Source organism: Pyrgilauda ruficollis, unplaced genomic scaffold (assembly GCF_017590135.1).
Source record: "Pyrgilauda ruficollis isolate IOZ18807 unplaced genomic scaffold, ASM1759013v1 scaffold93, whole genome shotgun sequence".
Taxonomy (NCBI): Eukaryota; Metazoa; Chordata; class Aves; order Passeriformes; family Passeridae; genus Pyrgilauda; species Pyrgilauda ruficollis.
This window is the reverse complement of record NW_024531377.1, coordinates 2,934,824-2,958,948: the sequence shown is the minus strand read 5'-3', so window position 1 is coordinate 2,958,948 and position 24,125 is coordinate 2,934,824. Positions and strand designations below refer to the sequence as shown.

Sequence of the window (24,125 nt, the reverse complement as noted above, 5' to 3'; positions counted from 1 at the left end):
AGCCAATGAAAGGGGGGAAGAAAAGAATTTCAGGACAGAATTTAAATATTACAAAAATATCTTTTTTTTTTTTCTTTTTTCAGTTTCCTTTTTAAAAAAAAAAAAAATCAGAAGGATGCCCACTTGCTATTGCTAACTGAAGCATGGAAAGAAGGTATAGACCAGTTGTCTTTGATCCTTGAATATTTGAAACAAATTCAATGTAAAGCTGAACCAAGTTTCCCACACAAACAGAGGTGGCAGATTTATTTCACTTGAGATACAAATGCATGTCCACATGACAGGCATAATCTGACCAGGAGGTGGAGGAAATGTTTCTCTAAGTAAGCGCAGGGAAGGAGGAGGGCGAGAGAAGGCTGGCACGGTTAAACATTCTGGATTCGGAAATGCAGTGCCCCACAGGTGCCTCTGCACACAGGCTGTGCAATGCTCTGCACTCCTGATATGCAAATACAGCATCTTTCAGCAACAGGATCCAGAATCAAAGAGCTTGGTGGCCCACTTGTTCAAACCACTAAAATTACTCTTTTGTGCTGTTACTCTTCTTCACTTTCATTTTCTGGTTCCAAATCAGAATCACCATTGATTTCCTTTTCAACAGTCATGTCTTGTTCATCAGATTGCTCCTCTTTTTCTTCATCTTCATCCCAGTTTTCCTGGGGGAAAAATAAACCAGAAATGTTTCAACCTTTGTCAGTTACACCATTTCTGCTACAAGCAAATGGGAGAAGATCTGGTCCAACTCCACTTACGTCAGAGTCTTTATCTGCAATCATCTCATCATCTGAGCCTTCCTCCTCTGAGGAGTCTGCAAAAAGAAAGCAATCTCTCAGTCTGGGGAACAGGATTTAAAATGCCATTGTACAAACAAAGTCCAGTCCCACATGCTGCCAAGTCTTCAAACTGTGCTATTTCCATACCAAAACTGATTCTACCTGGAGATGAGGTAACCAACATCGGTTAAGACCAGGTCACTTCCATTACCAGTACACAGGTGAAGATACAGTAGGAAAAAAGCCAAACTGGAAGTATGCACTCACACACATGGACATCCCCTACACTGATGTCCTACTGACTCAACCACAGCAGTGCATTCACTGTAGCTACCTTAACACAAGGGCAGGTAACACTAGAAATTTTAGGTTACCAGGTAAATTAAAGAAGCATACTGAACTTCCAATTCAATGGTTCCTTCATTTGTGAAGGCTGGGAGGGAGAGAAAAGGAAGACAAGGAAGAAGTAACTAACTATGCGATGTCTGCATCATTAGCCACTGGTTTTCCTGCCATGGACATCTCACAAAACCCCTCTATCAGCAGTCTGCACGGGTGCATGATGAACAGTCATCAAGTGTAGGCTTCATGTGAATTCCAGAGATGAGCTACATTTAGCATACAACACTCACCATCCTCATAGACCAGCTTTGCAGTCTGATTGACCTCAGGTACATCCTGAACTGTTTGTGATGCTGCAACCTAAATGGAATTTGCAGGTTAGCCTTAAATTAAATAATATATTTCAACCTTAAAAGACAACAAAACTCCTAACAATGTAAATGAAATCTACATTAAGGGTAGCACGCATTAATTCACTTAACAGCCAAAAAATTACAACTGACAAAGTAAAATCAGAGAGACATCTGCTCCAAAGTGGCCCAGTGCCTCCTATTTACTCCTTTTTAAAATTCTGTGGGTGAGCAGACACATTTAACAGGACAAAACAGTCCCAGTGAGCAGGGACTGACAGGACAGTCAATTAATGCTCTTAGTGTTACCAGCATCCCTGAACAGCAGCTGCATTGAAGTGCCCAGGACACATCACATCAGATGCAATCCCAACAGGAAGTCAAACAACACCCCTGCACATCCCATGTTATGTAGTTGAAGCTCACCTGGGTGACAAGAATGAAGAGTCTTCCATGCAGACGGGAAAGCTTTTGCAGAGTTTTTACTCTGCTCTCCATCAACTGGTATAACATTCCCAGCTGAGGAATAAGGTCTGGCAACTAGGGAGAAAAAAAAATTAAAAAAAAAAAAAAATGAAGCTGTTAACAAACACATCCCAAATGTTTTTGTTTTTTTAAACTACTTTTGCATGTTTGGAGCAAGCAACACTCGCTTACATTATTCTACACAGAAGGGAGAGCTGAGGAACCACCTGCAGCCTGATCAATTAACACTTAGCCATGTTTAGAAGCATCATCTACTTTTAAAGCACGGCAATTCTTAGCCTCCTTTTCCTTTCCAGTCTCTGCCACACGCAGGGGCGAAGCACCGTTCGGAAAGCTGTGAACATACACCGGTGTCCAAATGCAGCCTCAGCAACGTGTACAAGTTCTGCTGCTCAGCCATAACAAACGGCAGAAAGGACTGACACTGCCCAAAGGTCTTTTTCTTAACCCAGCAAGAGTGCTGTATCCATCACTTGTAAGGCAAGGCTGGACTTCAATCCACAAGCTACAGCATTACCTCCTACCCTACGAGCTTTGGCACACCCTTACTCTATAAATCTGGCCATGACCAAGACAGCCTCAATAAGAGCATTACAAGAACAAAGAAAACTTAGTTCTGTAAGATCTAGACACGGGCTAGATTATTCTTTGGCAATAATTTTGTTCCCTCTCACAGGTATGGCATAACTTATCTTAGTTTGGCTTTGGGATGGCTATAATTATGTCAGGAATGACTGAGACAAACAATTTATCAGCAATGTACAGTAGGTTCAGCAAAAGTGGTGTAAGCATAGCTCTCTATGCATTGATTTGGGCACTGCCATATGCAGAGAGCAGGAGACAGATTCTTGAAGAAAATACGTTTATTTGAACATTTAAATGTAATTTTACTTAAGTGCATTGGCACGAATGAAAAATACTTACTGTGGAAAGGTAGGATGCATGTAGGGTAAAAACAGACTTCAGCCATCGAACCATTAGTGAGGCACTGGAAAAGAGAAATAAATTATATCCAAGAGATACTGCCAGAGAGACACCCATTTCACATCCTAGATGCTAAATAGTTCTATATAAAGTTCTTCTTTAATTAGAGAGCAAGATAAATGCTCTCTGTAGATGGAAATGTAAAGTTTGGCTATCTTCATGAGGTATGCAAGTTATTTGTTAGCAAAGGAACAAACATTTCAGTGAGGGACTAAACTAGGGAAGCTCAGGGGTCTGTGCTTCTGAAATCTTTTATGGATGGTCTCAATGAATAAAAGATCAAAGCATGCTACTTTCTTCTCCACCTACAATGAGGGAATTTATATTTAGAAAAAATAAACTCAAACCCAAACCAACCTAACCCCCACAACTCGGCACAGCCCATCTCAACAAAGCTGTCCTTATGGCTACATAACAAGACAGAGAGTGGAAAGCTGGTTATGTTACTAAACACCACATTAAGAGATGTCTAAATACATTTGATAATTAAACAAGCTCTACACCTGAGACTTATTTTATTTATTGATCAGGTCCATAATGTAAACATTTGGGGCCTTCAGTTACATTCTCAGGGTTACATGCTTATTTCAGGTATATATCTTTTCCCTTTTTAATTTCACTTCAGCCACTCTGACCAAGCACTGCTTTAAATTCCTCTTTTCACCTTCAACGAGGTGAGTTTTTACCTCCAGATGCTGCAGTTTAATTGCAGTTACTATGAAAATCTATCACACACATGGTAGGAGGGACCATAGCACACAGATGTGAGAAGTTTTAGGTGAATTGAACTGTAGCTGAGTTGTCTCTTACCTGTATGGGTTGCCTTGCAATCTCTTTGTAAGCTAAAAGGACAAAAAAACCCAGTCAGCAACAAGTAACAAACATGATGAGTTTAAAACCCCCAACATGAGATCATTTGACAAGCCCAATACTGGGACAGAAAGTTCTCCAGGCATTTGAGGTTTGCTAGGATTAACCACTGCCAGGCTCCAGAAAATTACACTGCTGGCTCTACCACCCGCTACACAGGCTGGTAGCTTGCAGAAGCTGGGTTTTGGTATTACAAGAAAGCTGGAACTTTTAACATGCGAAATATCCACTGAAGCTTAAACCTGGCAGGAATAAGTAGGAGGAAACCTCTTTTCATCTCTGCTCATCTGCTTAGTAGAGCAGTTGTTACAGGGCAGACAAGTTGGGGAAACAAGTGATTAAAGTATCAGGCCATTTCACACAACAAATCTCAAGCTTGGGAGAAGACAGTTACACAAAAGTCTGACCATCCACTGAGATTATAGAGCTAAACACTTGCATTTAGATTGGCTGACAAAGGTCCCAGGGAAGAAACACAGCATCTCATTAACATAAGCCTAAGGAGGTGCTGTAAGACCAAACATTCAGCACCAGGCCATCTGCATAATTCAATTAAGATCACTACCATTACAAAAATTTAATCTTATTTGTGGTCAGCACATTAAAATAGAAACTAAAAAAGAAATTGCACCATTGTATTATGCAACAGAACATTATTTACATAACAAGAGATACTAACCAATGTTTGGTTTAAAAAAGTAATGTCCAGTCAAGGCTAATCATTAAAGTATTTCTATTCAAATAAAGAGTTTATTTAATATCATTGAATAAGCAGCGATAGAAGCCAAACCCGTTTTAAAATTACTACTAAGTGATGTTCAAAGTTTAAGTACAGCAAAATGGACTTTCTGATGTTTCAAACTATTGTCTATGTCAGTAGTTGAAAAGAAGATGTAATGGTGATTGTTTGCTGTGGACTAAACAAGCTTTTGCTTAATCTCTTCCCTTTCTTTTCCCACATAATCATTTAAGATAGTAATACATGATCTAATGCTCTGACAGTAAGCTTTGACAGTGACACTTGGTCCTTTGGTTAAGCTTCAGCCAGAAAAGATAAAAAGAGTATCAGGGATAAATTAAGAAATATTTCAGTCCTCTTACGGCACCAAACCAATTTCAAAAATAAAGAGACATATCCTGGATTTAGTAGCTAGAAGGCAAATCACATGTGGCTTGTATGACAGTACAAGAAGTGCAGGCTCTCTTACCTCATGCAGCAGTGGAATGACAGCATGTATAGGCATTCTGGCTACTGTGTTCTTTACTATATTTTCTTTTCTTGTGTTAAGCACTTTCTGTTAAAATGAAAAAAATATTATCAGACAATAATTCAGCTTTAATATGTGTATGGGCAGCCAGCAAAATCAAAAATTCCTGCCTGTATCTCTCTTCCTACTCCACTACTTTTGTATGCTGAGGATAATGAGCAAAAGACTTATTATGTAAAGGAGTTTCATTTTTCAAGTCAGGTACAATTAACAAAGTAAAGGCACTCAAACCCATCTAAAACAATCTAGCATTGCCTCTAGTTCACCTGCCCCATGTTAAAAATTATGCATTACAAGCACATGAAAATCTCCCTTGATATTTTCTGACTTCCATAAATAAATGCCTTTCACCAGCATCTGTGACAAGAAATTTCTATTCAGCATCAAATTTTTAACAGCTCCCCACCCCAGTACTGTTATGTCCAAATGCAAATATAAGCTTTTCAAATGAAACTTGTCAGCAATTCATTTTTCAAACAGTACCAGCTTGAAAAATGTACCATCAGGAGACTAAGCACAGATTATGCTCCAGTCCAAGCTAAAGGGAACATGGCTACATAAGTAGCACCACCTGTAAAACATCTGAACTGTGACATAACAGATTTATCATAAACAAAGTGCCTCAAAGGTCAGGGACTGACTCAGAAAGCAAGGCAGGTAACAACAGAAAAGTAACACCAATTCATAATAGCACTGCCTTGAGCAGCAAATCAGCCAAAGCACCTGGGAGAAACAGCAGGTTTTGAACTGTTCAGCCTTCCCAGCTTTCAGGGAGGCTTCCCACCAGTCCCAGTGAACAGATTCAACAGCACACACTGAGCCTGCAAGACTTACATTTAAGATTTCTGCATCGTTGCTTTCCAAGCCCTGAACCAGCAGCACAGCAAAGCTGTCTGTTTGGGGAAGGCCACCAGGAGTTTTGACTTTGCTGACATCAATATCCAATGCCCCAAGGCGCTCCTCGATGCTCTCCTGCAGAGGGGAAATAAGGCAGTGCTGTGTCAGAGTGGTTTCTCACAAATATGACCTGAAAGCAAAGTACCTAACTTAGAGCATCCTCACTAGTTCTGCTGGAGAAGAACACAAATTTTGTGTATTCTTTTAAATGCACTGACAGAAGATAGCATGGGAAAACAAAAGCAGATGAAGTTTTGGCTGAAAAGCACTAATCTATCTTGGCATAGGCAGCAACAAGTGTGTGACAAAGTTCTGTAACAACCCAGCAAAACCACAGGCAAGGCACAGAGGGCTCGAATGAAAGACATGTTTTGAGCAGGGAGAAGTCTCTTTCATACAGAAAGATGGCAACATTAATCTTTCTTCCACAGCAAACAAAGCAAATCCAAGTTCACCTAAAGAAGGTGTAACGATAATTTATTTTTCTAGTTTCTCCAGTCTTGCTGAGTTTGAAATAAGAAGCCTTTTACCTCTGTCTCTCCTGGTTTCCTCTTGTTTTTCTTTTTCTCCTTTCCCAAAGCTGGAGTTTTGACACCTGTACTATGTCCTGGAATGCCAGGTACTAGAACTTTGGCGTCCGAGTTCACAACAGGTGTCTTTACCTAGTACAGACAGAGAACCACATTTGCATCAATTACTAGTATCTTGAGCTTTCTTCCCATTTAAAATATGGATTTTATTCTGTGACTCTCACACATATGGTAAAACGAGCCAACACAACCCATTTTCTTGACATAAATATTAGGCAAATTCAACATATTTAAGAGAATTAATAACCACAAGAAACAGACAGTTAGTTTCCATAATTAACTAAAGCAATGGTCTCCTTGGAATTACTTGTGAACCACTTTTCTTACAAGCTTTTGCTGTAACATTCACAGAGCTGTTTGTATCAAACAAAAAATACTTGGATGTTTTGCTGGCAATAGATACCACCTGTGCTAACATTCAGCTCCATAAAACCACGCACAGATTAATTCAGCATCTACTGGAATGCAATAACTGACCAAGAAAAGCAACATAATGTAACAGCTAAAGGTAGTCACTATTCCCTTCAATCCCAACTCTTCTCTTCTAGGGATTGCTCAAACACAGAACTCAGTTGCCTGAATTAGGCTGTGACCACGGTGACAAAAAGAGACACCTTAGTTTATACCAAACAAGCTAAGGTACCATCTTCAATGAACACAAAGGAGATGGAATTTTATATTTAACAACCAAATGCTCCCCTGACTCACAGAAAATGTAAGGCAGTATGCCACTTCCAGAATATCAAAAATGCATTTTCTGCTACTTCCAGAACTTCTTTAAACCACAGCACTTCTATCCAGGCCTTTTTTTTTTGAAGAGACAAAAGCATAATCTACTACACAGAGCAAAGCAACTTCCAATTTCCAAAAAGTTGATTTTCTGCATCAAGAATACTATCACAGAACACCAGTGGCGATAAAATACTGTTCCCTTAGCTCACCACACTCATCACTGACCTTTTTCCCACACGGCATGCTCAGACAGCCAAGAGATGCGTCTTCACTGGAATTCAGCAAGAAGCGAAACCAAGATGGGTATCATCACTGCATGCCACAGAGGCCCTGCACCTGTCCTGCAGTTCAGCCCTGCTACCCACCGGCTCCAGGACTGAGCAATCAGCACAAAACCCTGCCTGGCTGATGGAGCACCAGATCCAGTAGATAACTGAAGGGTCAGAAAAACAGCGCTGTCTGCTCACTTCACTGATATTCCAAGAACTTCAAATGTTCAAGGTCTTGAATGTGCACAGTGATTAAGAACTTTAATCCAGCCTGTCTCTAAACACCGAGGGGATCTCAGCCTGTCTTTAAACACCCAGAGAACACAGTACTAAGTGGCCTCAGTGGACACTGCTGCCATGTAAGGGCCAAACTCATATTCCCAGGTCCCTGTGAGCAGGAACACATGAAGGCCACACCAAGAAAGAGCAAAAAAAACTTGCCTGTTAAGGGTCCACTACATTTTATTTAGACTCAAACAAAGTCATCCCACCTTCACCCCAAACCACCAGGGTCAAAGAGGCTGTACAAACCAACAGACTCCAAGAGAAGGACTGATCTTAGGCAGAAAAACCCCACCAACCAACCCTGTCTCTCAAGCAGATCTGCTGAGTTACAAGAGGGCCACCGTGTGCTCTCGCACATGCCAGGACACACAGGAACCATGAAGCTCTCTTTGCCCACAGCTGCCTGAGTGCTATGGACATCTATAGCTACCTCTGCAGCTCTGAACAGGTCCATCCAGGAATCCAATCTCATTTCAAGAGAGCAGTGAATATTACCTACTTTGTTTCTGAAGTAAAACAAGAGAAGCAACAAAACCACATGTCATGCAAAGCTCACCTTTGTTACAGCAGCATCTGTTTTAAGTGACAACACTTTCTGGATGTCCCGTACCAAACATATGTGGGATTCACTGGTGTTCAAAGACTAGGAGGACAGGAACAAAACCAGTTAATATCTCTGACACTCACACCTGTGTTTCATTATGCTACTGAAAGATGAGAACAAATTCCAATGGTATAAATTAGAATGAATATTTTTTTCACTCCAGAATACCAGCCCCTTTGCATATCTGCCTTTTGTTACCATATCTCTATACTCTCCAAGGACATTTACACAGGTAAACTGGAACTGTATTAAAACCAATTTCAATGGCTTAACTCAGCAAGAGCTGAAATGGCAAGAAACAGTAAGCAATGGCGTCAACCTGTACTCCAACTGAAAAAAATGGAAGAATACAAACCGACTTTCCAAACAGCTTGGGGCAACGGTCACAGCTCCCAGAACAAGGGCAAGGAATATGTTTTGTATTATTATATAATTTCAAAACAGTAAAAATAAAAATACTAAACCCAAAAATTTCTCCAACTGGAAGCAGCATGCAGTCCACACTACAGAATGCAAACCCTCTCTGTTAAGTTTTACATACCACTTTCTCTATGATGGGCTGTAAGGCGTTTCCATACACCAGCAGCAGAGACTGTTTGTCTGTGCAAAATGCAGCTGCTAGAATAGGGACTGGTTTCGGCGTGGAGTCCCCATCATTCCCAGGTGTTGCTATCTGAACAGTACAGTTTGATGTTAAGGGCTTTTTGCAATAACTGGGGAAAAAAAAGAAATAAAAAAATTTCAAGATGTTTAGCTTGAACACTTCAATAGCTTGCACATCTAAGCATCTTTCATTAGCAGGTCCTCAGCAAACTCAGTCATTTTACACCTTTTGTAGATGGCTAAGATGAGGCACAGACACACAAAATCTGGGTTAAAGCCACACGTAATACCAAAGTGCAACACAGTCCCCAACAAGTAAGTTCTTCAAAAACGTGTCCAGTAACCCAAGACAAAGAAGCAGCTGGAACCTGGTTCACGAGCATTTACAAGAGCTTAAAGGCAACAGCACAATAAAACTGAGCTTTGCCTTGCAGTAACCCCAGACCTTTCCCAAAGAGACCATCCAGATGAATCCTAACTTACCCATTCAAGATATGTTCAAATAAATGCAACTGCCCATCTCTGCACACAACTGCTAACTTCACAGGCTGAAAGAAGGCACAGTAAGAGAGTTTCATTAGATCAAAGAAGAACCCTCCTGCAAGTTCAGGACATCAAGAGACATCTGTATGGCTACAATTTGAACTTTTTCAGTATTTAAGAACATCACACTAAATCTGAAAAGAAGATCAAAGATGTAATCACTCAGGAACATTCAATACAAGTGTTAGAAGATTAATACAATAACTCACAACTGTACTTTATCACTAGTAATATACACTGAGTTAAACAGTTTACACAGTAGCAGACATGTCTAGAGGCACAGCTCAGCAAAGGTACTGACTCTGAATATGCTCAGAGGAAAGAAACTGAGATGACTCCTCTGGGAAACTAAACAACAGGGGTACATTACTGAATACTCTCCAGTACATGCAGGAAGAGGGAACTGGAAATATTAGAAAAATATAGCATGAAATACTGCTCTGAGAAATGGAATTGAAAGGCAGCAGGAGAAAAACGTTTTAAATAATAATGGGAACAGTCTGTGAATGTGTTTCACATCCACACATTTTTCAAAAGGCAACCACTTTGAAAGACTTGTGCTGTTAAAACTGAGAGACTTGGCAAATGTACACTGCCACTTTAACTCATTCAAGGCTAGTCAATTCCAATGCAGTTACACTGCCAAAAACACTTGAAATCAGAAAATAAACAGGACCATACCCAAACCAGATTTTTAGAAATAATTTATTTTGTGTTTTTCTTTGCTGCCAAGTTCTAACAACCATTTTAATTACTAACTTGTTCTAAATAGGAAGCAACTGACATTTCCACCATCAAGAACAAAATTTCTGAAAAAACCCAACGAATTCGCACTTAGCAGCTTTGAAAAGGAGGATTTCAAACTACCAGCTTTATAAATGCACCTGTAATAAATATTCTTGGACCCATGAATTGGCATTTGGATCTCATCTCTGCATAACAGAACCCAAAAATAAACCAAGCCTCTTTCTTTATACCCTTAAAAGGAAACTGATGTGGTAAGTGAAAATTGTTGAATATATTTGTTTACAAACTATTGCTCCTACCTCTTCTTTGACTTCTGATACAGTCAGGTCCACAAAAGTTGGTTCATCTGTTACTGTGAAAGACATCACAGCATTCTTTTCTTTCCTATCTGACCTGATCTGCCTGGAAGACACAAAAAGCACACGTTATTTACCACAGCACAAACAGCATTCTCTGCAGCATTACAAAGCCTATAAATCACTAGTAAATGTGGTGGTATCTCCTGCATGCAAAAGCACCACGTTGACCTTTCAGTGTTCAGCTTACAAAACATTCAAATTTCTAAGAGCAAAGTAACTCCTAAGAGAAACTGAGCAAGAAAACTTTGCATAATCCTTACAAGAAGGGCAAAGAACAAGGAAGTTTATTACACAGTATGTTTTGGCATACACTAGTGATACAAATGGCAACTGGAAGCATGCTCAGACACAGCCAAGGAAAATCTCGTCTTCACTCAACAATCAGTGAGTCGAAACCACCAATAAAGAGATCATCACTGCATTTTTCCAGAGTGCCCCTTCTGCTTTACCTTGTTTAATCACAATCACTTGATGGCTCTATACTCAAAACTGATGAGTCACAAATTATGAAAGGCTTACATACCACACACTCAATAATCGGTCGTGTATAGCTCCAGACAAGAAATAAAGTCCTGTAATTCCATCAAAGGGTTTACTGTCATTTGTAGGTTTCACTGTGGTAAACATTAATGATGACACTGATGTAGCATGGCCTGTGAAATGCTAAGAGAAAAAACAGGATCTTTCCATGATTGTCATAAGCAGTCATATGGCAAAAATCAAAACATTAGTTAACAAAGAGTAGGAAAAATTCAAGCGTTACAAAGTCAACAAGGACAGCTCAGTGGTTTTTACTAGTGATCAGTTTTCTTGCATTTTTCTATGTCAAGGAAGCTTTTTCTGACCTGCCAGATATTTATCAACATTTTAAAACTTAAACGGGGAATCAAAGGCAAATTCAGTGGGATTAAATCCATGCAGAAGAAATTACATCCACCTGTGCTGCTGTTACTGTCACAAAGCACTCCCCTCTGCCACCCAGCTTTACACTTCAACCTTTCCAATACAATTAGATTCAACTGCATTCTCAACTTAAACAATGAACACGTGTGCTGACACTAAATTTGAGCAACACACCACCCCCAATGGCCCCCCAAAAATTGGTTCTTCAATCTACTTTTGCAAATAGTGATTTTGGTCACTATAGAATGCAGACATACATGGTAGCTGCCATGTGCCAGCAAGCCCAAAGTAACAGCACATGTGTACACACTCACCTGACAGGAGATTCAGAGACTATCCCTGTCCTGTCTGCTAGCAGGCAAGAGAACACGGCAGCATTCACGGATCAGCTAAAGCATGGCCATTTGCTCAATGTCTGAGCCCTGCTCAGGGAACAATAAGGAGTTGCTCCTATGCCTTCCAACTGTTTCAACAGCAAAACTGATAATGCCATCAGTTACATGAAGTTTAGCAAGGAAACTTGAAGGCTTTGTGGAGGGACTCATGTTAAAACCCATGCCAGCAGTAACTGATACGGTGGTGAACAAAGTTCTCCTGACAGAAGGGTATCAGACAGGGACCCAGTTAAAAAGAACAGCATCCATCTTTCTCCTACAGCCTTGAGAGAGGATGCTGGCAGCATGCTCAGAAACAAAAATTTAATGTCCTTATTCAATTTTCAGCAAGTGGAAACCACAGTTTAAGGTACCATCACAGCAAAAATGTCCAGCAGTCCCAAAACTGCTAACTGTATCCTCACACACAGTGAAATGTTTTAGATGTCTGATCAGGAAACACTAGGGAGGTAGTGTCACCAATCAAGAAGGGCATTTTTTTGCATCTAATTTAACAGAGGTACTTACTCTGTAGACTTCTTTGGTCTCCAAGTCCCACAGTTTTATAGTTCTACCAGCTGACAGCAGCATTTTTCCATCTGGACTGATGCATAGACAGGTGACACTGCTATTGTCGCCTTTCCACTTACTAGAATTTGGATGGAGTTTTTGTACAAAAGGAGAAAGATGGAGAAATAGAAAAAACAGTATTCATTAGGATAATCTCAAAACCACCATGATGAAAAATTTAAGGTAAAATTTAAAAAACAGTAATGTAAGTAGTCACGAAGTCAAAGCTATTCTGCTTCTGCACTTCGCCTTCAAATTAGTTTACAAAAAAAACCACAACTCAAAAACACGAAATTGTTCAATACTGAACTGTTGACTTCTTTTTAAATACTTGCTTATTCTGTTCTGAATTCCTCTCAACTTTTTCTACTTCTGAAATTAGGCAAGAAGAGCCATACCATTTTCAAGACTTCTCTATTCACCAACCCGTTCAAAAAAGTATTCTCAACCCTAAGATCCAGAGTTTGAAAGCCTATTCAGTTACTGTCCCTCCTCCCAAGTCTCCCAAGTCACTGACAATAATAAACTTTAGCTTAATGGTCCATGGTTCAAAGCACTACTTAAAAATAAAAATAAAAAATTTAAAAATAAATAAATAAATAAATAAATAAATAAAAATAAAAATGCTGTCTTGAAAAGCCTGAATGTGCTTTAAAGAAATATTGATACTACATGTTTCTCACAGGACAAAACTGCAAGGAAAGCATTAACACAAATCCTTTACAGATAGGAAGAAGCCTGCAACACACCACATTTTGACTGTAAACAGCCTTCCTGGAAGTATTTCTAAGTAACTTTCACATGCCCAAGCAACACCTCTTCTGTTTTCTAAAACAGGAATCATTTAATGTATCACTTTTGATAGAAGCTGAAAATTTTACAGCCCACAAATGTGGACAAGATTGCACTTACAGAGAGTATGATAAGATTATGCATTCTCTTCTGAAGACAAGATCATGACTTAAGAATTTAAACCATTTATTAACATAAACCAAGAAGGTATATTTAAATGTACTAAAAAGATGAGTCTAAACTAGACTTCAGAATATAAAGTACAGCAAAAATACCTTGGTTTTCACTTTGGATACTCTTTATATAATTTTTACAGGAAAGAGTTTTAAACAGGATCTCAAAAAGGACATGTCCAGAATGCCTCTAAGTAGTCAAGAGTATTTAAGACATGAAAAAGCTACAGAGTGACAAGAAGTCGTCCAGAATGTTTCAGTCTACCTCTCTAGAACACCTTGTCTTGCCTCTTCAGCGACTCTCTCTTCCCCAACAGCTTGTCCCTCTGCCAGAGGTTTCATGTGTGCTGCACACACCTCCTGAAGTGGCCCTATGGAGTACTCCTACAGTAGTTAAGAAAGTCAAACCTAAAGCCACGTGGTTTCAATTCCCTTTCTAGCAGTCCATACCTCTATAGAAACATGTCTAGAAGCCTGCAAATCAAATTAAAACCACTTCTCTACCCCAGGAGCAACCATCTTGACTTCTCTGTGGGTTACACAAATATTAATTTCTGGGTCCTGACAGGTGTTAAGGAATGCAGGCACTGTCATGGGTATGCTGGGTGTGAGCAATTGATGTGGATAATTTGTGCCTTCTGGTAGGCAAAACTTTAGGAGAACTGATTTCTTCTACTCTTTCCAAATTGAATTACCTATGGTATGACTTGTAACATTAACACAGAAAATTTTTCAGGTAAAAACCATGTTATATTGCTTACGTACTTTCTATCTATACACTCTGGGAATGATTTTCTGTTGACATCTTTAAAATTAAATAACACAATGCTTCAAATTACATTTCATAACCACAGTCCCCCCACTCCATGGTCCCTGGTATGGGACAGGGCAGAGGGAAATATCCAACAGGTATGACAGCAAAAACTCTCACTTTTCCTGAGAAAGCAGCATGGCTGGGACCCATCTCCAGTACCTGTACATGAACACACACACTGTGGGATACAAACAGGGTGAATGACATGTCCATGGGCAGCTTCAGAGCTTTGATCTCACTGGATTCACAGAACAACAGTGGGATGCCTTGCAAGACAAGGACCTTTAGGAAGGCACTTCAGCAAGGACATGCCAGGAAGGCAAAAAGAAGAGGAGTTTCTCCACAGAAAAGTGTAGCACAAATGCATAGAACATTCCTTTCAAACACGGAAAGAACATAAATGCACAGAATAATCCAGGAAATAAGAGGGAAGGTTATATAACAAATCCACCTGGAAACTATTTCCAGGCACTGAGAGGTCAAAAAAAGTTTCTGGGCACATCCAGCATAGAATTACAAATGGCAAATGGTGTCTAACCAACCTGATTGCCTTAATGAGACAATAACCTTGGTTGATGAGGAGAGACCCATTTAAGTTGTCAAAAGCATTGCTGAAGTCAAGGTCTCACATATCCTTGCAGCCAAATTGGAGATATATAGCCTGAATGGATGGTCTGTAAGGAGAGCAGGATCAGGCTGCATCACTGAGTTCAAACAGTTGTGATCACTGGTATGAAGTCCAGCTGGTGGCCAGTCACTCGTGTTACTCCCTCTAAGGACATCCCAATACTGCTTAATATTCCTCCATAACTGCCCCGGTCTCCATTAATGATCTCAGAACAGGACAGAATGCACACCTAACAACTTCACACTCAATCCCAAATTAGGGAGAGCAGTTGATATCCTGGAGGACAGGGCTGCTACTCAGGGGCATCTCAGCAGGCCTGAGAAGCTCAGGCTGAGATTCTGACACAGGCTGTCAGAATCTCAGACGTGAAGAGGAAAATGTAAAGTCCTGCAGGCTGGGGACAAATAGCTAGAAAGTAGCTTTGAAGAAAAGAGACTTGCAGTCCTCACAGTAAAGCTGAACAGGAGCAAGCAGGGAGTCCTTGTGGCAATGAGCTCAGCTGTGTATGATCTGTAGGATCTGCATTAGCCAGAGTGCTGTCAGCAGATCAAGGAATGGGACTCCTCTAATATGTGCAACTCTTGAAACTGCACCTGAGCACTGCGTTCAGGGGGACAGGACAACAAAGCCACTGACATGGCGGAGTAAATCCAGCGGAGGGCCACGGAGGCACCTCAGGGACTAGAGCACAGAATGGAAGAGGGAAAGGTGAGGGAACTGGGTGAGTGCAATTCTGATAGAGAAGGCTAGAGGTAGATTTTACAGCCATCTTCTGCTACTTTACATAGGGTCTCAACATAATACAACCTAAGGATGCATCTCTTTTCTAGGGATACCAAAGAGGCTACTGATGATGGGTTGCCTGCAGTGCCCATGCCAACCTTAATAAAACCAGGAGCACTGCAGTAATAACCAACAGTGGGCAACATCACAAAAACAGAAACAATATCAAGAGAAAGATCAATGGGCCAACAGTAGGCTTTTACTGAAGAAAGGTAACCAGGATTGTTAATAGAAATCTTGGTTTTTCTTTAAAGTTTAAGAACAATTTGACTTTATACAGAAGAAAATAATTCCCTACATCAGACATTTTGTTACTCTGCACTAAGCTCAATTTTGCTCAACAGTACTTTTAACAGTAGCAGCCTGCTCAGACAGCCAAGTGGAAGTGTCCCCACTGCACATCAGCAGCAAGCGAAACCAAGTGGGTTATCATCACAGCAAGGCCCTTTGAGCAAAGCTGGGTGCATGCAGCAGGTTCTACTGGAATGAGATCTTCCAGTATCTACTCAAGGATTTTTTTTCTAGAATTTAGATTTTTCAGCATTTAGTAGGACTTTCAGTCTTTCAGTCTCACTAAAAGTTAGCACAGAGGGATCCAAACCCCTTTCAGAACAGTTTCATCTAGCTTTTCCAATACACAGAGGAAGATGCCTATGACAACTATGCTTTCATTCCCTAATAAAACCACTCCTGATTTCAGAAAAATAACAGCCAACAGTCACTTTGTGGGCATGAAGCCTGGAAAGCAGAGTGCAGCATTTCCAAAACCTGCAAGGGAGAAAACACACAAAAGCAAGTGTAAAAAAATTCAAGTGAAAAGCAGAACTACTCACCACTTTACTTTGCAGGTCTGTGTGTTCCATTCCACAATGTGTTTGTCATCTGAACAGCTATACAAGCAGGAGCTGTCTTGATGCCATCTCACACAGTTTACTCTACTGTCATGACCACCATCCTACAAAAGGTAACACAGGGTCAACTCACTGGAGTAGTCTTGACAACTGAGTCTTTCCCACACCAACAATGTGAACAAGGTTCTCTTTTGAGATCTAAATTCCAATCATTGGCACCTTAAAGAGTGTGTATGGTTTCAAAGAACATACATGACAGTTATATAAATTAAAGATATTTCACATTTTGGTACATACACATAAGTATTTTGGCTTGGCTTATACAGCCTAGGGAAGAGATGTTGTCTATAGTTTCCTCACACAAGGAAACACAAGGGCGGGCACTGATCTCCTCTCTGGTGGACAGTGACAGAACCAAAGGGAATGGCAAGAAGCTGTGTTGGGAGGGGGGAGTTAGGGTGGATATTATGAAAAAGTTCTTCACCCACAGGGCACAGGCTCCTCAAGGAAGTGGTCACAGCCCCATGCCTGCCAGAGCTCAAGAAGCATCTGGACCCTCAGGCACACGCGGTGACTCCCGGGGCTGTCCTGTGCAGGGCCATGTAGAAGCCCAGAAGACAGTCCAATGTGTATGTCCCAAACACTGACAGACAGCCAGGGAACCAACAAAGGACTGTTGGTAAGATCACTCTGTAGGAAAGAACAGGGCGTGCCTGGAGGAGGGGGCCATGCAGAGGTAGGGCAGCACTTTCCTGGTCCAGCCTTGCTCTGGCTCCTGATCAGCACAGCACAAACACAGGAAAGACTCCAGAAGTGGGCCTGGACTGTTGACAAAAGCACCCCCAGCAGGGGGGAGATCAAGAACACCAAAGACTCCCCCCCACAGCCCTCCAGCCCATTTCCAGAAAGGTCTAGAGCAAACTGCACATGGTAGCTAATTTGCATAGAATGTGAGAAACTGCTCCAGGGTGGGCAGCACTAAAAAAAATGCTCCCACAACGCTTGAGCGATGGATGACACTGGACACACCATCAGATGCTTTGATGCTGGAGCCAAGACTGGAACCAAAAACTGTCTTGCCTGCTGTTTTTATACACACAGCGAGACAAGGCTAACTGTATGAAATCTGCTCAAAGGAAAGAATAGCCACAGGTGTCTTGCTGAAGTCATCTATATGCCTCCTTCCTTAAGGGCACTCAGAGGTGAGAAACCTTCCCTTTGTATTAGCAATCAGGAGCACACTATCATCAGACCAGAAGACCCCTTAAGCAGTATCACTACTCTTAACAACCAAAATCTCTGCTGCAGCTCCAAATATAACCTTGAATTATTTATGAAAATATTTAATGGGAGTCCATTTCACTATTTGGATTGTAACAACCTGCTCAGATTGCTCCCAAAGGTATTGATGCAAATGGGCTTTGAGCAAGACAAACCACACTGCAGCAAAGTATCCTGTTCAGTAAAGAGAACTAAAAGTAACATCTCTTATTTTAACAGGAATAATCTTTTCATTCAACCTATATGTAAAAAGCAAAGTACTCATAAAACCTGCTGTCTTCTATGGAAAAGGAGTGTTTTCAAACAAACTACAGCTACACTTTTCAAACATAGTTTTTCCATATAATGAAGATGATACTCATTAGTTACTGTCACTTGCATGCATCATAATTCTCAGAAATTACTGCTTTCTCTAAATTCATGTATGTTTATCACCCTACCTACAACTTTGAGTTTAGAAGCAAAAGTATACCCAATTATCTCAAAAGTATCACACAGCCATTCATATGGATTTATTTTGCTTGTTATGTAACCCACAACTAAAATAGAGGTGCTTGGGAGTTTGGAAAGGCAAAATTAATGTTACTGCGTATTATTCAAAAAAGATCATGTGCTGAGAGAGCTCAAGAGCTTCCATAAGTGTGGAAAACCAGACTACTGGGAATATTTCTCTGTCTGCTCTGGGGTGCCCTGACCCTCAGGGCAGAACTGACTTTGACCCTCATTCATGGAGAAAGTTTCCTAGACTTCATACAGACCAGAATCCACAAAAGTGTGAAATAGTTTATAGAGAGCAGTGCAGGTGTATCACTTGGTGAGAAATTTAAGTTTGGGGATTTTTAGTATGTTGTGGATGGAAGCAAGATGGAAGGCACAGGGTGTCGTCCTGGGTTTGTTCTTCATGCTTCTTTTTCCTTCCTCATCATGGGTTTGGGTGGCATTTTGTAATTGGGCAGAAAAGTCCGCATTGTCGGCTTCCAGGGATCAGTTATTGGGTTGAAAGGGAAAATAATCTAGGTGTCAGTTCTTAATTGGACAGTTTAGTCTTAAAAGACCTTGTAACAAGAGATTGTTGGCCATTTTGTGCCTTCTAATGAAAAGCTGCTGAACTCATGGGAGAGTGTTTCACTGGTAAGAAATAATAAACACCTGAAACTGAACATGAACTACTGTCTTAAGAGCCTTCAATCCAGAACCAGAGAAACCAACAACTGATACACCCTGGCACATAAGGGAGGTAAATTTACAGAAGAGTCCACCAGTGTGACACCTTCCCAAGCACTGATGAGTCCTCTGCCCTTCCCTCCCACAATGCCATGCAGGAACTGAGGGTACGACAGTCCCACCAAGGATTTAACTCTCCTGTGAGGAATTTCATCATTACTGTTATTTTTAATGGAAAGCAGCAAATCCATGGACAGTGTTAAGATACTGCACTAACTTAGAAACCAAGGTTTTTTGGCCTAAACTGACTGAAACCATCAGTGTTTGGCAGCATGTGATGAAGAGTGCATTACTTACTAGCTTGCTCTGTAATTCTCCTTTTACTGTGCTGTACAACAAAATGCTACCAACTGCTGTACCAATAGCCAGGATATCTAACTGCTTGTCCACTTCTCCAACTTCAGACTTCCGTTTTTTCCTCTGAGGGCCATCCTGAAAAACCAAAAGAGAGAAACTGTGAAATAGATCAGTCTGAGTGGCTAATCTCAGTGTTAAAGCAGAGAAAAGAGAAACCTTAAGAGAAGTTTGACATCCAGACAGCCAGCACAACCACTAAGACAGAAAATGAACACTGAAGTGCACACAATCCTAGAAACTGATCTTGTACCTCCATGAAAAAGGGTAACAAACTTGCTATGAGTCACTTGAAAACACCTGGTATAAGCCATTTTGCTACCACCCCAACCATATGCACGTGGGAAAAAAAAACACATTTAAGTTTTTTACAAATTTCCTGTCCCAGAGGCAGAAGTAAAAATTAACACATTCAGAATACTTCATCCATAAAATGGAAACGCTTGATCACGATCAATTTATTTTTTCTCAAAAGGTAATGAAAAGAGTCTTGCAAATCTGAAGCATTCATAATGCTCTTAAAAATAAAGTGCTACCCCATTCCACAGAGGGCAGTGACTGGGATTCAAAGGAAAGTGCTCTGCCCAAGTCCTGTTGTCTGCACCAGAGGTCCTCAGATGATCAGGCAATTCATAACTCTTCACACTCTTGCCCTGCAAGCGCTACCAGCCACCTCAAGGAGGGATTTCACTTTGTCTCTCTTAACCAAAAATTTGAGAATGCAGATCACTGGGAAGGGAAGAAGGAATAAAACTGGTTCTTAAGCACGTGAAACTAAAATAAAGAGGGCAGAAGAAGTCATCATATTCACTGCATTAATTACTAATTGCATACACAAATAAAAGAAAATTTAAAAACTGTTCAAGGATATGAAAAGAAAAAAAAATCACTAATGATTAGTTTTTTCATTGGACTTGGTAAGTCTCCTTATATTTGTTACATCACAGCAAAGCATTCTCTCCAATTTAAAAATTACACACATGCTAATGCTTCCTCTACACAACAGAGCTATCCTCACTGACAAGCAGCCTGAAGAAGCCCAAGGAGACCGATAAAATGTGAGCAACCAGCTCTGTTCAAGTTCCATGTGGTGTAGCTAATCTGTTTTACAACAGACATGACACAGTGAAGACAATTTCTACTCAGGTCCAGAAATATGACAATCAGGGTGCGGTAATTTTCACCACAAGTAAGATATTAAAGTTTGATAGTGAAGGATAAATATTTTGGTTCTTTGAAGAAGGATCTTCTATTCCTTCTGTACTTAACAGATCTAACACCTTCTGCAAAGAAAAGTGTTTTGGTTTAGGCCAAAAAATACAAAATTCCTGTAAAGATAACTTTCACATCAAAAGCAGACTATTAAGAAAAGAGATTACAACTAGGGGGTTTTGCAAGTATTTGTTTAGGCTTTATCTTCTTAAAGAAATGTATTTATAAAATATTAAAAAAACAGATGCTGAGAAACTAATGGCAATTAATTGAAACTGCAGTCTGACATGCAAAGACAAAGGCCACAGAGCCGAGATGCAAGTACAACTCCTGTGTTTTCTGGTACTTTTCGATCATTTTGAGTAGTTCTACCAATTACCCCACACACCCCTGCTGCAAAGCAAAACCAAACTTAATAACAGACTTTATTCTCTTCCCCTGAATAAATCTTTCAAATATTTTTTTTTCAACCTCCATTCAGTTTGCTATAGCAAATTTCCTTGGAACAATTCAAAGGCACAAAAGAATTCCACAAGTACAGTTATTTCCAGGGTCAGGAGAAAGCAAAGGGGCAGTGAAGGTTTCTCCAGTTTTGTTTTCCACATGAATTTCTTTACTGACCACCCCTTATCAGCAGTATGAGGGGAGCACTTTGTCAGAAAGTTCTGCATGAAGAAATGCCAGTGGAAAATTCAGACACCTGTTAATGTTTGATATGATTTGAAAAAAAAACTTTAAGGACTTAAAAAAAAAAATCAAACTTCCCCGCCCTACATTAAATTAGTACACAGAGCAAATGACAATTGCACTTAACATCCATGTGAGAGTCACTTGTGGATCAGGGTCTTAAATAGAAGAGCTCCCTGTTGTTATGGACAGGACAAATCTCAGCTTCCTTGTAATCTGATTTCTTTTTCAGATTTATGGAAACTCAAGTTTATTTAGAAATCCTTAAACTTTGCCTGAAAAAGCACAATGTTTTAATTAGTGGAGATGGTTAAAAGAAGTTACTTGAAAAGAAACTCTGCACACATTTTTCAATAATGTTCTTCCTTGACTTGATAAGCCACTGTTACTTTCTAAACAGAAATCTGATGCTCACGTGTGAAATAAAGCACTTAGAGAACACTGAAATGGGGAGAAATCTAAAGGTCTTGACACTTGACAGTGACAGAGCAGTTGCAGCTTGTTAGGAAGAAGTGGAAGAAGGTGTTGGAGGTGCACTTCTGCACAAGACACCCCACGGAGCAGGAGGTGATGAACGCTGCACACAGGAAGCATTGACACTGGAAGCACGTGGGCAGGGAGCATCCCAGTAAAGCCACCCCTGCATCAGCAATTCCAGAGCCTGCAGTTCAAAACGTGAGTTCTAATATTCCCCTGCAACACATGGCCTCCACTAACATGGCAGCAGTCCAAAACACACTGAGTTTAAGTGTAATTCAGCCAAACACCATTTATAGCTACCTACTGGCAGAGCTCTACCCCTGACCACCTGAAACTAGAACTGCCCAGACAGATGTCAACTCTCCAGGAACAAAAGACTAAATAACGCCAGAAAACACTCATTTAATAAAATGTTTTTGGCATAACTATCCCAGTTGTAGTTCTACAACTCAGTCTAATGAAAAAAAACCAATGACTTTTAAAGGTTTTATGGCACAACTATTGTAAGAAACAGTATGTTTCCCAGCTCCACTTTAAAATGGACTAGCTTTCAAGCAGGGGACAGGATTCAAACTCCTGGAATAGCTAGAAAGCACTGAGAGGTGGCTAAGGTTGCTTTCATATAACCTTAAACCAGGTTAAATTCAAAGACCTGTGGGGCTTAGGAGTGTGTCTCTAGAAAAGGTTATTTTAAAAAAAAGTTTTAAAAGCCCCTCAGATACTTCCTGTGCTTGACTTATGGCACCACAGCAGTGCACTGTATCTAGCTTAGTTTTATTTCATACAGGACAGATTAACCCCATTTTCATATGCCAGTTTCAGGGAACCTAAGAGCAATGAACCTATACAGCTTTGCAACTAATGAATGGATCATTTTTACTTGAAAGTTCCATGAAAAAGGAACAGGTTCAGGCCACCTAAAACTGACTCTCTCCACTTCATTCTTCGAATGTCCTGGGAGTTTTCAAAGTTCAGGGACTAAGCTGTTCCACTGAGTAAAACAATATTGCCCTCCTTTGGGTTGATAATCTGTGTTTTAAGCATTTTGAAACAGCCTGGACAGCATTTCAAATATGTTGAATTGCTGATATACCAAAACACACTTTAAAACCCACCCCTTACTTCTTATGATAAAGGGGCCGGATTTCACATACTTTATGCAGGTTTTGCATTCTTTTTTCCTCAGGAAATGGTATATTCCAGCTAAAGAACTACTTCAACATAAAAAAGACCAAAAGGTACCCCAGTACATACTCCAGCTATTTTCAGGTTCAGTGTTCACCTGAGGTGATGCTAACTAAAACCTGATCCAAGGTGGAGAAGATCCAAGCACTCCTGATGCATGGTGCGAATAAAACTACTGAACACCTTCTTGCAGGATTCCTGGACTCAGGAAGATGAATCATAGACAGTGTAGCAGCTCGCACGGGAGTACTTCCAAGGGTAAGGAAGCGTGGAGAGACACTGCCTTTAGCGGAGAGGGAACTAAGGGGGTGCACAGCAGCTGACCTGCTCTGCAGCATCGCCTTTTCAATTACGGCAAGACGTGCCATCAATTAACATACCTCGCTCCTTCAAGGAAGGCTTCTTCCGCGCAGATAACATGAGAGACAAATGGTTTTCAACAGTCAGTGCTTCTGCCGAATTTTTGTTTTAAAAACCCACAAGACTAAGCCTCCAGCGCCGCCTCCCCCACCGACACGTGAAATTCACCGTAAGCAGCGCAATCCTGGGAGGGGGAGCGGCTCCCCCAGCCCCCCCCCACCCCACGGCGCGCCACACGTGGCCATCCCCCGAACCCCGGGGCCACAGGGACACGGCACGGGACGGTGCCCGAACCCCGCGGGGCTCTCGGGACCCTCGCCCCGCTCGCCGCGCCCCCGCTCCCCGGCCCGCCCGGCCACATGGCGCCGGGAGGGCGGGGTGAAGCCGAGCGGGCCGCGGCCACGCGTCAGGGCTGCTCGGGTCGCCGCCATCCCCACCCCGCTCCTCAGGCGTGCCCCCCCCGCAGCCTCCGCGCTCCCTCCCCTCACGCACCTTGCTGGGGGGCTGCCGCGCACCCGCCGGGGCCCAGGCCAGGCAGGTACAGGCGGCGCTGAGGTGGGCGGAGGGCACGTACTCGTGCTGCAGGCGGCTGCCGGCCGTGTCCCACACGCGCAGCCGCCCATCGGGCCCGGCCGAGGCGAACAGGCGGCACCCGCGGGGGGAGAAGGCGCACGGAGGGGCCGCCATGGCGCGCGCGCTCCCCTCGGCGCCTGCGCCGCACGCCCCGATGACGCCGCGCGGCGTCATCGGGG

General features: G+C 41.5%; 1 protein-coding gene and 3 non-coding genes across 4 annotated transcripts; all 4 read right to left on the bottom strand.

Moving 5' to 3' along the window:
* Positions 1–93: 93 nt before the first annotated feature.
* On the bottom strand, positions 94–24,094 carry WDR43 (WD repeat domain 43). Its single transcript, XM_041489418.1, has 18 exons — positions 23,866–24,094; positions 19,393–19,527; positions 16,573–16,694; positions 12,508–12,628; positions 11,226–11,365; positions 10,643–10,745; positions 9,537–9,601; positions 8,992–9,163; positions 8,403–8,489; positions 6,501–6,632; positions 5,908–6,045; positions 5,014–5,100; positions 3,746–3,777; positions 2,876–2,939; positions 1,892–2,005; positions 1,406–1,475; positions 753–808; positions 94–656 (listed from the first exon to the last, which is right to left on the bottom strand). Exons 1-18 carry the CDS (start codon positions 24,058–24,060, stop codon positions 537–539), a joined length of 1,953 nt encoding a protein of 650 aa, XP_041345352.1. The 5' UTR covers positions 24,061–24,094; the 3' UTR covers positions 94–536.
* On the bottom strand, positions 7,534–7,610 carry LOC121365340. The gene has a single exon (XR_005956992.1). It is a non-coding gene; the product is annotated as a small nucleolar RNA SNORD53/SNORD92 (small nucleolar RNA).
* LOC121365342 lies at positions 11,041–11,124 on the bottom strand. The gene has a single exon (XR_005956994.1). It is a non-coding gene; the product is annotated as a small nucleolar RNA SNORD53/SNORD92 (small nucleolar RNA).
* Positions 16,103–16,180, bottom strand: LOC121365341. Its single transcript, XR_005956993.1, has one exon. It is a non-coding gene; the product is annotated as a small nucleolar RNA SNORD53/SNORD92 (small nucleolar RNA).
* Positions 24,095–24,125: the final 31 nt, after the last annotated feature.

Excerpts from the sequence above, each read along its gene's own strand:
- WDR43 (XM_041489418.1), bottom strand. The coding sequence starts at position 24,060 with ATGGCGGCCCCTCCGTGCGCCTTCTCCCCCCGCGGGTGCCGCCTGTTC. Across the intron at positions 10,746-11,225 it reads GACCGATTATTGAGTGTGTG|GCAGATCAGGTCAGATAGGA; the intron begins GTATGTAAGCCT and ends TGTGTCTTCCAG. Across the intron at positions 8,490-8,991 it reads AGCCCATCATAGAGAAAGTG|TCTTTGAACACCAGTGAATC; the intron begins GTATGTAAAACT and ends CTGTCCTCCTAG.